This window comes from Dermacentor silvarum, chromosome 3 (genome assembly GCF_013339745.2).
Source record: "Dermacentor silvarum isolate Dsil-2018 chromosome 3, BIME_Dsil_1.4, whole genome shotgun sequence".
In the NCBI taxonomy this organism is placed as follows: domain Eukaryota; kingdom Metazoa; phylum Arthropoda; class Arachnida; order Ixodida; family Ixodidae; genus Dermacentor; species Dermacentor silvarum.
In genome coordinates, this window is record NC_051156.1 from 225,928,818 (window position 1) to 225,947,097 (window position 18,280).

General features: G+C 51.2%; 1 protein-coding gene across 40 annotated transcripts in view; it reads left to right on the forward strand.

Annotated features, from left to right (window-relative positions):
* The first annotated feature begins 3,811 nt into the window (after positions 1–3,811).
* The window catches only part of LOC119446815 (basement membrane-specific heparan sulfate proteoglycan core protein), a 436,128-nt gene continuing 421,659 nt past the window's right edge, over positions 3,812–18,280 (forward strand). For 30 of the 40 annotated variants that reach the window (XM_049664395.1, XM_049664396.1, XM_049664417.1 and 27 more), the window contains exon 1: positions 3,812–3,972. In XM_049664395.1, the coding sequence (XP_049520352.1) occupies positions 3,895–3,972 (78 nt within the window). In that variant the 5' untranslated portion in view covers positions 3,812–3,894. The remainder of the gene's footprint in view (positions 3,973–18,280) is intronic. The other 10 variants (XM_049664425.1, XM_049664429.1, XM_049664431.1 and 7 more) reach the window with 1 other exon arrangement.

Below are 18,280 nucleotides of genomic sequence, written 5' to 3' on the forward strand. Positions count from 1 at the left end.
AAGTTAAGACAGCGGACAGAGAGGCAGGCAAGAAAGGCTGGAGATACGTTCGATCCCTTCAGCCTACAGCTGACGCGCACACCAGCAAGCTGAGAGATAACGCCACTGCAACTGACTACGAGGAATTCCTGCGGTTTCTAGAAGAATACATAATAAGCCAATATCCCCCCCCCCCCCCCTGCTGAGGCACGTGGGACTGGAGAGGGCCTTAAAATGCATGGCAGGAAAATTAGCCACCGGGCTGCATAAGATGCCTTCCTTGCTGTGAAAATAATTGCAGCAAACAGGCACGGCAGGTAATGCAGGATGCGCTTAAGGCAATACTGCAAAGTTTATTTATACCGCAAGCTCAAGTGTATCCAGGATCAGATTTGTGCTGAAGAAGGGCGCTGACAAAGGCCTACCCGAGAGTTGTAGGCCTACAACAGCAGCATCAGCTCTATACAGGCTATTTGGTCGCATACTCAGGGCTCGGATCCAACACTGGGCTGAGGAGGCTAATGTCCTGGGAGAACTCGCTAATGGTTTTAGGCCTGGCCGATGTCTGGAGGACAACCTCTTTGTTTTTTCTCAGATAATACAGATTGCTAGACTTGACGGCAGGGAGATAGTAATTGCCTTCTTGGACATCACTCAGGCATGTTACTCCATAGAGCACGAAGTACTGCGGACGAAACTGCAGGAACGAGCAATACCTGGGAGCCTGCTCCGCATACTGCAAATTGTATATAGAGACAACCGTGCAGTAATAAACTGGGAAGGTGGCAACACTCAGAAAATAGAGGTCCAGAGGGGGTTCAGACAGGACTGTCTTATGTTTCCAATGCTCTTTATGCTATTCATCTCTGACATGTAGAGGCAGCTGCAGCAGAGTGTAGCCGAGGCTTCGCTCTGTCATACATAGAGGAAGGGACTTCCACAAACGAATTCTGCCAGCTCTGCTATACACAGATGGCATTGTGGCACTGGCAGCTAGTGCCTCTCGCCTCCAAGCCATATCAGATGTCTGCTCGGAAGAGGGTACATCTCTCGTGCTACGCTTTAATGCGCAGAAATCAGGTGCCGAGCGCTTGAGCGCAGATGAGAATCACGAAGTACCACTCCTCCGTTTACAGGGAGGCCCCGTTGAATGGGTGGACAGCTACAAATACCTCGGAGTAAAGATAACAGCCACCCATAATTACATTTTAGATATGAAGAAGAGCTCCGAGCAAAAGCTGTCACCCGCAGGGCATTTCTGGGAAGCCGGGCTTTGTGGTCATTTAACAGATTTGGGACCACACGTGCTCTCTGGAAGGCAGTGGCGGTGCCTGGGCTCAGCTTCCGCGACTCCGTAACCTGCCTCTCATCGTCCACGATACAAGCGTTTGAAATCAGGCAGCGTTAAGTTGGTCGTGCAGCTCTAGGCGCGCACAGGTTCACACCTAACAAAGCCGTACAAGGCGACCTTGGTTGGTCCCCCTTTGAGGCCCGAGAGGCAGTGGCAAAACTAGCCTACGAGCGTCGGCTTGCTGTTACGCCGGAAGGCATGTGGGCTTGAGAAGCCTTCAAAATTTCCTTCAATGTTGCCTAGAACCAAAGTAGAGCGAAACATCATCAGAATTGGAGGACGCTTAAGGCCTTTAAGAGTGGAACGCGATAGCATTCAACGATCCCTGGCTGCTTTTGAGGCTCTTTTCTCGTATATTCAAATTACAATCCGACGCTGTCACGTCTGTAGGTTGTGGTTAAGTCGTACTTTACAATTTTTATCACGGATTTTACTTTGAGAAATTTAATTTTTGTTCACTAACGCCTTGCGCCACGCGAAGGGCCCGCCTGGTCAGGGTGGTTCGGGATGATGTGGTTCGGCATGATTATTTCCGCCAGACGCCGATGCTTACGCCGACGCCGACACCGATGCCAACGCAGAATTTTCTGCGACGCGGGGCCCTTAACTCTTTCAGCGTTAATGTGTACGTCGGCGGTGCCTCCTCACCAAGTGGGTGGCGCGCACGAGAAGGCTCACCGAACGATACGAAGTAGATCCAGTTAGGCTTTCGGCTGCGCACCAGCAGACCCAGCGGCAGAAATTAAGCAAACATGTAGACGAAGTCGAACATGGTCTCTGGCAAGATACTGCACTACAGAAAGTGGTAATGCCCATCTACTGTGCTCAAAAGATGGCCACAGAGAAGGAGTCCATATAGGATAATTCCAGAGGCCTGTTGAGCGAAGCCCGAAGCGGAGTCCTCCGAACATGGTCACTCCGCTCCAAATTCACGGCGGACCTTGACCCCACCTGCCCCCTGCGCAACAGCTTCAAGGAAACAACAAGTCATATTGTTATGGAGTGTCCTGGGATTCTGCCTCCAGTAACGACGAACCTTGCCACCGCCGGAGCCGCCAGCCCTGGCGGGGTCACGGACGGCAGCGAAGTGCTCGAATGTGCTTTTGCCCGGAGGGACAGGACCCGCTTTGAGAAGCGGTTGAAATGACTAAGGGGAGAGTAGAATTTTGGTGGCGCTCCAGAGAAACAGATCGGAGACGGAACCAGTTCAGTGATGTGAACCAACGCTTTTGTGAACAGAAGACGAGCCGTTTGTCCCCTTTGTCGTGTTTTCTTTTTTCCTCCGATTGTGTTTTTGTTTGTTAGTTTTGTGTTTATATGTACTCTTCTATTTAACTAGATTCTTCTTATGCGTGCCAGATCGAAACTCACATTGATCACCCGATACAAAGGGGAATACGCTTAGATCATCATCATCATCATCATCATCATCATCATCGAAACACGGTTCCCGGAAAGAGCTTAAACGAGTAATAATGTACGTAAGTCTACATACATATATATGACTTGCAGAGCTGAATCGGTAGAACGCCCGCAATGAAATCCGCAAGTCGCGAATTAGCTTGCAGGCTCACCGAGCTGTGCAGACACAAAACCGAGCAGAGAAAGCTTATTTCATTATCTATTCCATTTCGACATCTGGGCGAGACCCTGCAAGAACGGTGAAATTATGGCAAAATTAGAAACCTACTGGCGCCACAATGATCAATTAACCGGGCAGTTGCTCCGATTAACCTCTCTGCCTTTCGTCTCCACTTTCTCTCTCTTTACGCGGAGAACATCAACGCTTAGGCGGTTTCTCGGCTCAACGAGAGACTCCCCAGCAGGGAAGCGAGGAACATTCAACGTAATCCTACCCTAGGTGCCGCGTCACTGCGAAGCGCTGCCTTGTGCACGGAGACTGCGGGGCACATCGCGTGCCTCTTGTGATCGCACGGGCACTCCTCACAGCGCAGCCCGATCACTTGTCGAGCTGCCCACTGGAGGATATGGCGACCACTCCCATCTTCAGGCGGCCGCTTCTCGAGCACGAGTATGGTGTTCCGGTCAGACTGTTCCTGCCGGCATCCGTCGCCCCTGCTCTCTCCGAGGGAGGGCAACCGGTTTCGCTGACGGCGAGCTCTCTCTCCTCGATATCCTCGAGTCCCGTGTTTTCTTTCGCATCTTCCACCCCACCAAGACAAGTGTTCTGGCGAAGAACACCGCTCCGTAAAGGAGGAGGAGCAGACGCGGGGGAACTTATCAAAACAGACCACGTAACACGCAGATACGGGACTGCCATTAAGTGCCCAAGGTGGGGGCTCCAAGAAATGGGGGGGAAAGAATAAAAGAGCAGCGCAGACGCTCGTTTTAGGAAATGAGCGCGTACGGCGATCGTAAGAAGCGCCGGAGGGGGCAAAGGAGGGGGCAGCGCCGTCGGTGGCTGCCGAGCGGGGGCGCTGTTCGCGTCGGCGTGCTCAGAGAGGGCGCGAGCGCGCCAAAGAAAGCGCCCGTTCAAATCTGTCGGCGGCAGTCGGCGTGTTGCGTGTGTCGACGCCGGTTCAGGCCGCATTCGATGTCCCACGATGGCATCGCATCGCAGCCTTCAACTACTCCCAGTTCTGTTCCTCGTCGCCGCCGCCTGCCTGGCACTCGGGAAGCAGGTGAGTGACGGCAGCCTCGACGCCGCTTTCCTTTCCGCTTGGGTCTTTGCCGCGAACCCTTGATGCGCGGCCGAGGAGAGTTCGGTGGTGGGCGTGTGCCCTAGTCTGCGCACGTGGGGCGCGTTGCCTACTTCGGCTCGGCATTTAGCATCACAGCCGCTTGAACTCGACAATATTCAGCATAGGTTCAGCTTTGAGGATGCTTATCCACGTGGATACTCGCGGTGGTGTGCTCTCCGTGCTGTGCACTTCAGCAAACCAGCTAGGCTCTTTCACCGTGTATGCTTTTCGCAGCTTCCCGTACAGTAGTTACCGACATTGCTAAATGTTGTGGCGCTCTTGCGGCGCGCTGTGTGTGCGCCGATTTCCCATCGCGCCTTCTCTTGATGCGGCTCCGCAGCGTTTAGAACCCGGCGGGGTTAGCGTCGCTACGGGGGAGTGTAACTTGCAGCGTTAGCGGTTGCAGCGCTCGCGGTTCGGAAGCTGCTCTAGAGGTGATGTACCGTGGCTAGCGCGCGTAGTTCGCCAGCAAGGACCACAAAACGCGTGCAGTAGGCCGGGAAAATTTTGCATTCACAAAATCTAAAAATTGAACGTGACCTACTTGTATAAAGGCAGCAAGAGCAAGTTTCTGCTGCCAAAGGTTTCTCTGTACGCCAACATTAGTGTATAGTACATGTTGGGCACAAGGGAGCCCTGAGCAGTTATGTTTGAAAATTGAATTCGCGGCCATTTCTCGTCATTGTCGAACAAGCTGCACGGGGCCCGAGTGTATCTACATATAATTGAAGCTTTACCGATGTGCAGGCCAACACGGCTACTTATGACACTACCAGACCGTGCGGCCCTTCATTCGTTTACGCGTGGCGGGACGGCATACGAGCAGTACTCGATTTAATCGTGACAAGCTGCACGAGATGTTGCGGGTCAGAGGCCTTTCACACGAATGCCCGCAACATCGGCGTTTACCTGTCGTTGCAAGCACAGTTCGGAAGCTCTATGCGCACTCTCGCCTTTCCTGCGTTTGTTGCACGTTTTCTCACGCGACCCGGTGTTTGACAAAATGTGAACTGGCCTGCGCCGGCCGTCAAGGTGTTAATAGACTTGCTTAAAGTGCACTTCGCATTCCCCCCCACTTGACCGGACTGCAGCCGCGGCTCGTGCGGTGCCGTCCCGTGTTCCGCGTGCGGGCGGCGGCCGCCGGGACGGAACCACGCCCCACGTGCTCGCTCGGTTTTTTAGGAAAGGATCTTGTTTCCGCGTCTCCTCGCCGCCGCGCCCTCCCTCGGCGCGCCGTTCTCTTCGCTGACGCTTCGTTTTAACTCCCCGCAACGAGTTTCCGTCGCGCCATCGTCTGGGCGGCTTCTTTGCGGCCACAGTGATTCTGCAGTCACCTTTGAGGGCACTCTCCTGACTTCTGGTGCGTCAACCAAGCTGGCTGCTGCGACCGCCTTTCCGGCGCTCTCAAATGTGCCTCGCGGTGAGGCAGCGCGTTGCCACACGCTTGGTTCTAACGCGCGGAATTGTTTGGCGCTGTTTAAACGCCGCTTTGCATGGCCGTAGAGGCGATTTTGTCACGAAATGCACGCGTTATCGAAATTTATAAGCTCACCCGTTCCGAGAGATTAAAAAAAAAAAAAATGTGCGCGGCGCCCGAGGTGAAACGGTGTTTCAAGACCAGGAGCCGAACTTCCATTCATTCGGCATGCCAATAAACCTTTCCCTGCGGTAAAGTTCGCGCTTCCTTTTTCGAGCGAAAAACGCAAATATCGCTATACGTCTTGTGGTGGGATATTAGCTCGTTGGAATTCAGGGCCACGGTTGTGTAGCCATGCCTCCCGCTCGATTTTATGCCGCTCTTATCCACCATGCACGGCCCGCTGATTAGATGGCCTGTACCAACAAGCCCACATTGTTGCCCTCATCGGCTGATCCCACTGATAGCGCGGAGGAGCGTCGCTATCACCACCGACCAAGTGCGAAAAGTAATAGCTCACCTGACACCGGAACTGCAGTACAGCGGGTGAACGCCCTCTACGCTATCTCCGATGTAATAACCATTTTAATTTCCGGAGGGCGTGCATTAAAATTGCTTTATTTACGATACTCTGCCTTGTAGTGTTTTGCATTAACACATTGTGGCAGATAAAAGCCTTGAATCAAGTTTGATCCGGTTTGCTGGCGATAGGAGGCGTGGAATGAACTATAAAAGTATATAGAGAACGCTGGTTCTTTACGTTTAGTGATACGATCCGTCACTACAAATACCAGTTTGCGCGCAGAATTACATTGAACGGACGGAATAACTTAAACGTGGCGAGCAAGAACTAAAACGGCGCCTTGTCACCTTTGCCTTGCGTCGTATAGCGCGAGATGCCAGGCTCTAGGTCTATTGAACTGGACTCTGCGTTTGGGCAGGTGTTACCTTAATCATTAATTATTTTTCTGTAGCGCAGATCAGTAGAGTAGCTGATGTATTTCCCAGCTCAGTCTCCGTACAGTAACCCCCTTTGGGACAATAGACGGTGGCAGCAGCTAGAAGACGCCTAGACAATAGAGCGTGATGTATACGAATGTGTCCGGTGTCGTTTGCCGCCACGACTGCAGACCTGCGTTGCTCAAGTTCACGCACCGTGCAACGGCTGGGCTATTTGTAGACTCCTGGACACTGTTAGTTCGCGAATGCGAGTCACTAATTTCCCTGCACTTTTAAGAAGCCTGCGTGCGTTACCAGAAAATTGTTTCTCGAAAAACATTGGTATCTGCTCCTGATTTTGTCCTGTAAGCGCCATTCCTTTATTTAAATGAAAATCAGATTGGTCCCTCCGTGGTGGCGTATATTCCATTTCATATTAAGAGACGGTTCACTAGTTCGGGAAAAATTAACTCGAAGCGCTAGAGAGCAAATCGGGTCCCGATCTAGTCCGAGACACACTGGAGCGTAGTTTTATTTCACCCTCAGGACCAAACGGCATTAGAGGGGAGGGGCTGGTTGGTACGAAAAATGAGTGCCTTGTCAACTATGTCGGCAGTGTGTGCAGAAGTGACAAAAGGCGCAATATGGTTTTGTAAGCCACGTTCAACCTTTGTGTGCAACCCGTCTTCCATCCTTCCACACAGTCGAATCTGTCGCCACGTCTCTTTTTCCTTCCGAGTCGGTGTGACCTTTCCAGCGCTTGCTTCGCTTCCATTCCCGTCTTCGAGGTGACGCAGCAGCTGCCGTCGCCCAGTATGAGTTTCATCTCGCCGCACATACAACGGGCTACCGCGTCACATGGTCCGCTTTCATCTATACACCTGTGCTGCCTAGGCTACATGTACTGTAGATAAGGTCTACGAAATCGGGTTATAGTAACGCGCTATACTAACGAGAAACGCGCACAAAACGAAACCGCAATGACTTAGAACGGGACGCAAAACGGATAGGATGTGTGCGTCCAGCGCGTTTCGCCTCAATGATAAGCAAGTGACCCGAATCGCAGCCTTGCTATAGGAAGTGTCGCTCGCAAATCGGTGGAGTCGATGTTATTCTTCATGTAGAAGTGAACAGGCTCGGTACGCTGCATTGTTTTCTATAGCTTTGAAACGTATATATAGTGGCACGCTGAGATTACGTAAATTGAACTGACGTCGTACAAGCTTGCATAAGGGGTGCATGACACCAGTATTCCTTTGCCGTCCTCGTTCTCGCCTTTTCTTGACATGAGCCTGTTCTCTACGTGCGCCATGCCTAGGTTTACGCTCTGTGTCCATCTAAAACATTTTTTTGTTTTTGATTATGTGACACTATTAGTCTGTTCGTAAAGGGCCTACTCGTCATCTTTGTCGTGATGCCAGCTGCTGTTTTCATGACATAAGAGGTAGCACTAACCAGGGGGCGGGGCCTCCGAAGCCTACCCGAGGCGTTCTGTGCATTTGTTGTGGGTGGTTCAGCTCAGCCGATCAAAACCAACGCAGCACGGCTGACAACGTTGCCTTAAACAAAGGTCGTTCTAGCTCTTGAAACATCGTCCAGCCAGCCTACTTGATTCACTTTGCATTAAACATCTCTTGTGTTTTGATCTATCGGACGTTTTGACTGTGGATTGATTACCTAGACATGAATACTACACTTCGTGTTCCATTTAACGAAATCAGTGGGGAGCAGTTGCATACCGCTGTCGCTTCTTATTGCAGAACTGCACAGGAAGACGCTAGCTTTGTCTGTACCTGCAACTGGTCACCCTAACAGATTTCTGCACCCATATGCATGGGGCTGTAAATTTCCCGAGCACAGCAGGCGGCGAGATTAGGTGCCGCGCCTTGATGCAATGCATTTTCACGGTCAAACTACAATACGATTGCCAGTATATGCAAGACATTAGATAGCTAACTTTGTGAACTTCCCTGTGAGCCACACAAGTCGTGGCTCGCCAGTGATTAAACGGTCGCGCGTGTTGCGCTACTTATCGAGCGGCCGTGAAGACGTTCATTCAGGGTGTTTCTGCATTGGACGCAGCTACTCATTTACTGTAGCCTGGTGGAAACCTATATTGTGGGGCTCGCAGATTGTGGGAATAATGTTGCAAAGTCTGCAAACGCGTTGTTCAACGAGCGCCCATTCATGCTCGTCCGTGTGGCGACGACGACCTTGGTCCTGCAGTCGACACGCCGAGTGATACGGCATGCGCCTCTAATAGTAGAACGCGACTTGCACACACACCGATCGCGTCGTGTCCGCTCCACGTCGGCGCCTTGGTATCGACGCCACCACCGGTTGGGGCGCTGGGGCGCGCCTCCGTCATTACGCAACGCGGTCACTGCACGCTTTTATTACTACACGGTGGATAGCTGCAGTTTTCATTCGCGTACGGGCTATCTTGGTGTGACGTGGCGGGCCGGTCACATCTACGCTGTGCGTACGACGGCCGACCAGTCATTTCGTATGGTTGTCACGCGGTGGCGTGTTTGCAGAGAAACCGGAATATTCTCCGCCCGCCGCCGCCGTCCGTACACAACCGGCCGCGCCGCTCGCCTCGGCGCATCCGAGAGCCGGTTCCCCGCTCATAGTAATGCCTACGCCACGGGATGCCCGTCTTATTTTTTTAATTTTTGAACGTTTTCTTTCCAGGCGTGAGCCTTGCCCCTTGTCTGGTCATTTCATACTCCCGCGCCGACACCCCCCCCCCCCCCCCCCCTTTTTTTTTTTTTTTTTTCCTCTTTTGTTTGCTTTTCTCCATGGGCGAACCTATACGAAAGGTATTTTGCGACTCGCCATCGATACCCTCCGCGGCTTCCGAATTTTCGGTACTTCGGATATGGAAGGCGCTCGCTCTCCTTGCTGCTGGATTTGCGGCCGGAATCTCATCGCCGCCAGATGCCCGGGCTTGTTTTTTTTTTTCTTTCTTTTTTTCTTTTCGCGATTCCTGTGAGCCGTGGCGTTCCTTGTTCGCACCCGATAAAACCCGCCGAGGCCTTATCTTTAGCGCGATGTTCTTCCGTTTTTGATTCAATAGGAGGGCGATTCGGAGAACCTTTTACATCGCCAATGCCGCTTGCTTCTTTTCCTTTCTGTGTTGCTTGAGTATCTAACCGGCACTTTAAGGACGGGTCTGGCGTCTCCATTGCGAGGCTTTCAAGGCGTTGAGTCGCATTCGTTACTCCACTTAAATGCGTTTTCCTAACGTATACACAAGCGCTCTTTCGAAGCATATAAAGTCCTCCCTTGCGTGCCCCCGTATCTTTATGGAGTCTGCCGGTGCCATTGCGAAATGCAACAGTTAAGCCTTAGATAACGCCGCACTTACGTTTCCTACTTCTGCGAGAAAATCGTTGCTTTTGGCATCATATTGGAAAATAAACTCTATTTTGGAAAATTCGTGCGTGTTTTTTTTTTTTTTTCTCTTCACATTTGGAAGTATACACGATGCCGTGCACATAACTTTTTCTGACATTCCGCTCTGGAACAATCGCTTCTCTAGAATCGGTGATTGACTGCTCGAGTTAATTGAACATATGTAAGCTACACATTCCATGTGTTCTTCCCCAATATAATTTGCCGGCCGCCAATTACTTGTTTCAACGTTGTTGCGTTGAATTCTTTCTCGGCTCATTTACCTCTGACGGTAGCAGTAATGCACACATGTGCACACCCTTATCATGTCAGGTTCTCACCACGCAGTATTCCACAACGCGTGTAGGAGCAAAAGCTGGTCTGCACTATCACGTCCAATTTCGATGAGTGATTTTAATTCGCACTGCAACATAGTGACACCAAACCGCTAGCGCCTCGTTGTTTCTTTTTATTTACATTACTGAGACATTCTTGAGCATATCTCATTCGTCCATGAGTAATTTGTCCTGTTTAAAATGCCCAGTTCAAGTAACAAACCCTCCAAGGTCTAGGGCCTGCTCCTTCTGTATCCATTGCCAGTATCTGCAGACATTTGCAGAAACGTGTTGCCAGAAAGCACGTATCACCTCGCCAGTTGCTGGATAGCTTCAGGCGTCGAAGCAATCGTGCGGTTGCCGACACTAGCCTGCTATGGCAAATGCCTCTCCAATATCAACTAGCAGCACCGTTCACGACTTGGCGAGCCTATTTCTTGTATGGCACGTGTAATGCAGTACACGCGTATTCCAAGTCTACCGCGCGAAGGAAGGTCTACCGCGCGGCAGTTTGGCTGCATTGCAGCGTTCCTCTCGACCGCCATATTTTCACCGCGTGCTGACCTCGGGGCGCATTTTCACCTTGCCCTCGTCTGCAACGAGCGCACGCTGTGTCCGGAGAGCCGGCGATGTTCACCTTATAGCAGCGCGAGCCCACTCGTAACGAATGTCCGGTGTTATCTTATCGCGGTCGCAATTGAGCGAGCCCGCACTCGATGCCGCCTGGCTGAATCAGCGCGCCGTGCCGGCGACATTCCCTGTCCAACTGTTCCGAGCTCCGCATCGTTTCTCATCCCCCATATCGCGTCGCCGGTGGACCATGACGCTCGCGGCGGCAGCTCCGCTATTCACACTCGTGCAACATCACGCCTGCACTTGTCTCCACCTCAGCGGGGGCTATCTGCTCGCCGACACTCGTGTACATCATATCTCGTGCCGGGCTTGAGGGGCTCCCCACCGTAGTTTCGCTTTCTTCGATACACTGGCAAAAATAACAGTAAAATGTGGTCTGCGAAGCTCTGCTATGCGGCTGCATCGCCTGTCCGATGTAAGGCGCCAGTCTCCGAGTCTCCTGCCCCCCCCCCCCCCCCCCCCCCGCCATGCATGGGCGGGGTCGTACAGACCTTGACGATAACAGGAGCGTCGTGTCCGCACCGCAGGATGTTGCAGGTTTTTGGTGACGGCAGGTCACGTAATCACACCGGCGTCTTCAGTGCCGTTATCGCTGCAGACAAGCGGTATCGGTACTGCTCGGAGGCTTATCGTCCACGCATTCTTGAAGGTGAAGGTTGATCTCCAGTACTTTCTGCCCGCGTTGCTTTCTTTTGCTATCAAATGACGCAGTCTTTTGTGACCTGCGGTTGATATGCTGAGGCAGCCGACAGATGCAGCCATTCTACTTGGAGAAGCTCGTTGTCCATGTTCAGCTGTCTTGAACCTATCAGTTCTACACAAATCGGCTCTCTTGCTCACTAAAGATATCACTGGTTGGCTTCAATGCCTTCTCACCGTTACATTTTTCTAGTAACGACCAGAAATGATATGGGGCCAGTTACAGCTAGCTGATGCATTTCGGCTGTGCTGAAACTGTGCGTAAGCCTTGCAAAAGTGACGGGGCTGAAAACGCGTGGCGCTCTTTCGCCGCATGCTGCAGCGCGCACATTGTCAAGTTGCCGACTGTTAAACAGAACACGGCTATAGCTGAAACGCTGTCCCAAACGACAGCGTTTCTCATTTCTCATCAGCCTTTCTCGATTGAAAAGCGAAGAATCCCCATTTCACCCTGACTTTCGTCGGCTGGCTCCACCTACAAATCTCATCACTGCTCAGAATCCTCGGTCTGTCCTCGACAGCGTTTCCCTATACCCTTGGCATCTATATTACGCAGTATGCATTAAATGGCAGGCCCGAATATACTCAATGTCAACACCAATTTGATTGCCAATCCATGCTCTGTCCACCCTACGCCTGTCTTCTATCCTTGCATCGCGCGGCCCTTATAGCTTTTCGAGCTTCCTTGTTCTCCTCCGTTACCACGCCACTAAATAGTACTGGTATGCAATACAATCAGTGTACGTGCCTTTCCAAGCACAACGGCAAGCTGCAGGTGATGTCTTTGTAATGCCTGCATTCCATGTGCCCATTTAAGGCCTTTTGAAGTCCTCAATCCTTTGTCATTTCTGCAGCCTGCTGACAGCGGCCCGCAGTTGGCTGTGACCGAGAAAGTGCACATATCGTCAACGTGAAATAGCTACTCAATGCTTTCGACTTGTTTATGTCAAACGATTATGTAAATTTAGCGCGAGATCTGAAGCTGGACTATATGCGTGTGTATCGTATGGTTTCGCATTGCTTTCAAGAGTTCGTCTCCGATTCCGAGCGCGTGGATTTCGGCAGTGCTTTCGCGCGTGCCGCACGGAGTGCTCTGCTCCGCGAATCGCTTGGCCAACTCACCGTTGAACGTAGCGCATGCAGTTTCGCATTCGCTCTCGAGGCTATGGCATGCCTGCACGCTAAGTTCACTAGCTGTGCACTTTGTCACGGTCTACACCCTTGATACGCAAGCAATGAACTTTTTTTTCTTTTAATCCATTGCGCGCACTTTAAGCACTACGCGTTATTGCCTGAGGCTGAAATGGCGGGCGCATTACAATAAAGATGCCGTATGTATGCCGGTTCTGTACGACGCGGCCCCGTCTTGGCTCGGATTGAAACGTGTAGGCGGCCGTGGTTGAAGGGACGATGAATGAGGCGAGCTCGCGCAACATTAAATGGCGACACGGCTCATGCATATACAATGCCCTCGAGGTGCCGAGGCTGAACGGGCTGTAATTGCGCAGTCGGCGAAACCTACAATTATGCTTTTGCTGCCGGTGACTTACGCACGCTGTTATCGCGGGGGCAACTGAAACGGTCGCCACAGCGCTCCTCCGTTCATTAACCGTGCCAAGTTTGCAACTCGTGGTGCCAGGTAATGCGCGTCTGCCGCCTTCAAGCGGTGTGGACACTCCCGTGTTTGCCGTGTTCTACCTGCGCTGGGAAGCTTCACTCAATACGCGCCCTGCGGAAGACCGAGGAGGGGCAGGAATTCATTGACTTCGGGCGCCGCACGGCGCCATCCGTTTAATGGCTGCGTTCGCGAACCAGCAGAAACATGTCTTCCGTACAGTTCTGCCCATGTGCCGCCGTACAGGCCGTCGTGAAACCGAGCCTGGCCACCGCGCTCGGCAGGTTACTATGGACAGATGAAACGTATACATGAAGCAACACACTGGCGCGCAACAGATGCACGCTGAGTTAACTTACGTTTGAATGCGAGCGAAGTTAAAAACTTGAAACTGGGTTTTCAGTGTCCGTCGCAGATTGTAGTCATGCCTTCGTTATTGTGTCGTTACGCCCACTTTTCGGCTTCCCGGATAGCCATGTGGTGAAGGACAACCCTGCCCACGTGAGCAAGCGGCTGTGCCGTGACCATGGTTGACTTTCGTCATGTCTCTGCCCACTGCGGCGATCGAATTCACGCATCAGTGGCAATACGCAGTTGGGAGCCGGGCGCGCTCATTAGGGTGCCAGATGTGGCGGTTAGCAATTTGTGCTGGTTTTTGTGCCACGCTGTGTAAAAGAGTGGTGTATCGTGTATTTCGAGGGCATCGGCAGGCATTAGACGCAGCGGATCAAGGCGACGTCGTGTTCGTTGATAGTTTCCTGCTTTCCTGTCAGGCGTTTCCCCATCCGAAGAATGTTTTCTTCAGAACCAGTTTAGCTTCATTCACCTCCAATTTCCTTTCTTCCGCTGCATATCACGAGTGCGAGCCGTGGGGCCGTTCTGAGCTCTCCACGAGTTCGTTCATGTATCAGGGCGCCTTATATAGAGGCTACGATCGGCCTCTCATGTTTGTGTCCTTATGCTTTGTTTCCTTGTTCTCTGGGCGTGTTACCTCTTCCTCGCTGGCCAATTCCCGTCGTGGCTATGAGCGATGTTTTCAGGCCACAACGATGGCGGCAATTGCTGTCGCAGTGTTCTGATATAAATTTTACACGCGGAGTATATGCAGAAGCAACGATTTTTTACCGCCCACGGTCACTATAGGTCTACACTAACAAAGGCCACCACTTTAATAGCCAAGAAGCGCCAGCTACTTCCGTATTTCATGCCAGACTTTTCGCAATCCGGAAGTTGCGAGGGAGTAATTTTCTCGCGCAGCATGCGACTCTTACACTGCATGGAACTCGGGGACTCAATGTGGCGGTTGCGCATGGGTAAACTACTTTGCACCTTGGGATCTGACAATTTTTTACCATCCTGTGCTCCGAAAACTTGCATCACGAGCACATGCGCAATCTGCGCCGTGAACTCAAAGCATTTTCGTCAGTGCCGTGTTCGGTGTGATGAGGAAGCAAACATAAAATGTGCACCGTATTAAAGGGCCTTCCTCGTTTTCCCAAGAGACGTAAGAAACCGCCTTGTCAAGATGTTTCTGCGTAGTCAAGCAATGAGCTGAGCGAGGACATGGCTCGTTGAATGTTCGCTTTTGTGCCGACGCACCCGTATCGACACTTATCGCTCCGAACAGGTATATGTGGCGGAGGCTAAAGTCCTGATGTTGCACAAAAACATAGCAAGTCACCATTGTAGTGTCGTGAAAAACGCATTTCGCTAGGTTAGTTATTCCAGCGACGCGACAGACGTCTAACGCGTTTTGTTAGCAGATGTACTCCTCGATTAACTCCGGTGCGTGCAAACGATGGAGCAGAAGAGTACTGCATGGAGGTACGAAAGCCGTCCGTCGCTCCTGTAATGGTCGCTCCAAATGAGCTCGCGGAGACATTGGCCGGCGCTGCAAATGACCCCGTGCGCGACGTCGTACCCTGCAGCGAGTTTGCGCTTTCCTTTTTTTCCTGCGTTGCGGCTGATGGAGCCTGCAGAGGAGTGTGGGGGGCGCTAGTGCAGAAAATCCACCTTGGGGAATTCAACGCGACCTGCGGAGTTCTCAGCTGTGTGGTGGCTAATCCGCGGGCTTGTGGCGCGGAGCAGGCTGACATGCGCTGTCAGAGTAGCGCGCGGTTCTTCCTGCTTAGTCGTCCGCATCAGTTACTCGCTTTCTCATTGCATGTGACCGATGTTTAGTGAGACTGCATATTTAACGGCACATTGACAAATGAAATTATTCGTACTGTTGGTGGTTCAGCAAGTTCTTGTCTGTCGGAGTTGGGTTGCATAGTATGCTTGCCGATTTTCGTCCAATTATGTCAGAGGGCTGATAAGATCCATCTGGTCTAAGTCAATAAATTTGACTCGATTCCCGTGGTTTACTTGTCTTGCTCCTATAGCAATTTACAGTTCTCTTTTTCTTTTTAAAAGTACGCCTCTCAACATTTTATAAGGTGTCGAAGTGCGATGTGCTTTGAAATGTTCAAGATCTTTTCAAATGCATTAGCACGTTTCTAACACCGCCATACTCGGCCTCGTGTAAAGATGGCAAGCCGCCCCCAGCAGTCTTTTTCTTTCGACCGATATTCTTCTGTACGGACATTTAGAAGCGTCTTCGCCGTTAGCGTAGCGCTTTCCCCATTCATTCAATCTGTGGCCTATTTCAGCTATATGTTTATCTTTAGCTCCGCCTACGTTATAACAATTCAGTTATTTCCCGGATTCTAAGGGTCGGCGTGTAGCCAGACGAGTCCTCGAATCTGTGAGCGTTCAAGTAAATAGGTGGGTGCTTGTTTGGGCAGGTCGTCACCACATGCACACACCCCGCATCGTGGCACTTTCCATTGCAGCCCGCTCTGTTCAAATGTGCGCCTCGATCACCATTCGCCGGCCAGGAGAAAAACTGGTGTTTCAGTAGACTGACCGCAGTTGCCGCTCGGGACTCCGCTGGGTTTTCCCCCTATATAGTTACGTTAGGACGCAACATGCTCAGAAGGGCTGTATTCTAATATTGCTGTCTACGGTTACGCTATAAACTCATTTCAGCGCTCTCTCCTTATGGTCTGCCCTTTGTAGCCGGTCGGTTTAAACGGTGAGAAAATGACGGTTAATGTGTGGTTTCACTTAAAGAAAAAAAAATTGTTCGGAAATGCGATGCACTCTCTTGTGATGAACACTGCGTTTCAACGGTGCCTGTATTTGCCAGAAATTCGCGTGTCAGCGCGAATTGTTACCCGTGTGTAACTCATAACTGCAGCTCTAAAAACTAAAGCAACTCCCACATTCCACGCATGGAAGGAAAGCTATCTCGTGAAGCAGCCTTCGCCACTCGGCTTCCTTGCAGCCCTTTGTAGGTAGTGGGAGCTGGTCAAGCTGCCTGAGTGCTACTCCCACCATCCTTCATGTAAAATACTTGAACAAAACATTCAGTTCATTCCCCGGGCTGTGCGGCGCGCTGCAGTCTAGCACTGTGGATGACTTAGACCTTCATAGCGTTGTCTGCTTCTTAAAACTATTAGTGTGCAGACGGTCAAAAAATATTTCCCTGTGGTCCGCGCTGATATGCATGGCTAACACGACGCTCGATCACCCGTGTAGAAAGTGAATTCGACGACTTCATCGTGTTATAGTAGCTATTATACATTCATCAATTGCTCATTTTTCGACTGCTTATCAACATCCGTTGCATACGAGATTACGTCGTCAGCAGGCACTCGCGTCCAAGGTGGACAGCACTCGACACTGAGGCGTGTGCTTGCCCTCCTCAGCTTTATAACGGTATAATATTGGCTTTCCCATCGCGCGGCGGCCGCTCGTTCGGAGGAAAAGCCATTGGTGTGGCTGTGGCCCCTCCGGGGTGCGAGGGAGTCACGTTTTTGACTTCATTGCGAAATTTCTCGCCGGAGTAATAACCTCCGGCTCGGAATCGCGTGCGCACATGGCAAGATTGCTGGTCCCGGCTTTTTGAGGCTCGCTTCCCTCCCCATATCGGACGGTACGAGTCGGCTCTGAAAGCGCGACCGACGAGCCTCGCAAGATCTGCGAGGCGTGATCAGCTCGCGCCTTCCACTGGCAGCGAAGCACACTTGGCCGCGAGTCAAGCTCACTCGTCCGCGTTGAGCAGAGGCACCCATTCCAGCTGTAACGTCGGTCGCACGGTGTCGGTTGTGCGACTGGTTTCCTGCCAATAGTCTGCACAGATACATTGTGGATTGTAAGTCCGCAAAGTGAAGTTAGTCAATTCTTGCGCTCGTTACGGTATATTAGGATGCGAAACACGAAGTGAGAACCGGACAGGAGTCTTTCCGCTCCTTCCCGTTACTTCATATTGCTTCGCCTCCTGTTACACCGCTACAAGTATGGACCAACCAGACCAGGAACAAGTAGTGATCGGCTACAGTGCAGTGGAGTTCGGAATGATCGTGTTTACCGTCGAATGACATGCGCTGCGTGCGTGTTACCCGAACAATTAACCTGTGGCTCTGAAACGAAGTGTCACCTGTTCATCAGCGCAATCGGAAATCTGGTGGGGATATTGGAAAATGCGAGTTCATCTAGAAGACGGTTTCATTTCTTTTTTTTCTCGTATTTCTTTCCGTTCTTTTGTGTCCTCTTCATACTAAAAATCTTCATTTGACACACATCGTTAATCAGTGAATGTTTGGCATTTCGAATGAAAATCGAATCCTTGTTTCGAATTGAAGTAGTCTCTTCGAGAATTTATTAGCACATATATCGACTATTAGAGTATGGCCGATTATACGGCGATACCGGAACTTTCCAGCCCTGCTTGTCATGAAGACGAATTGACAATGGCCCAGCGTAATCGGCTAGAAACTGGAGTAACCTTTCACATTTTTCTAAATCGCAAACCGCCCAGTAGTAGTACGAACTTCTGATTAATGTTCTGCATTTCAAACTAACAGTATCGGATATATTTTTGTTCTTCGTTACTGTAGGCCTAAACTGTAGGCCTAAACATTCAGGATACCATAAGCTAATTTAAGCGTTATACTGCTTGCTCTTCAAGGCTACTTATAACCATACAGGACAGTGACCGCTTCCCTTTCGGTTTCTCCATTTCCCCTCCCCAAGTGTGGAAGTAGCCACTCGGGCGCGACCTCGGTTCTTTCCTGACCTTCCTCCATCGGTATTGAATTCGAGACCCTCCATTTTCGCATATTCGTTGCTCGAACGTACATCCTTTCAGCCTTCTTTCGTTGCGTGTAA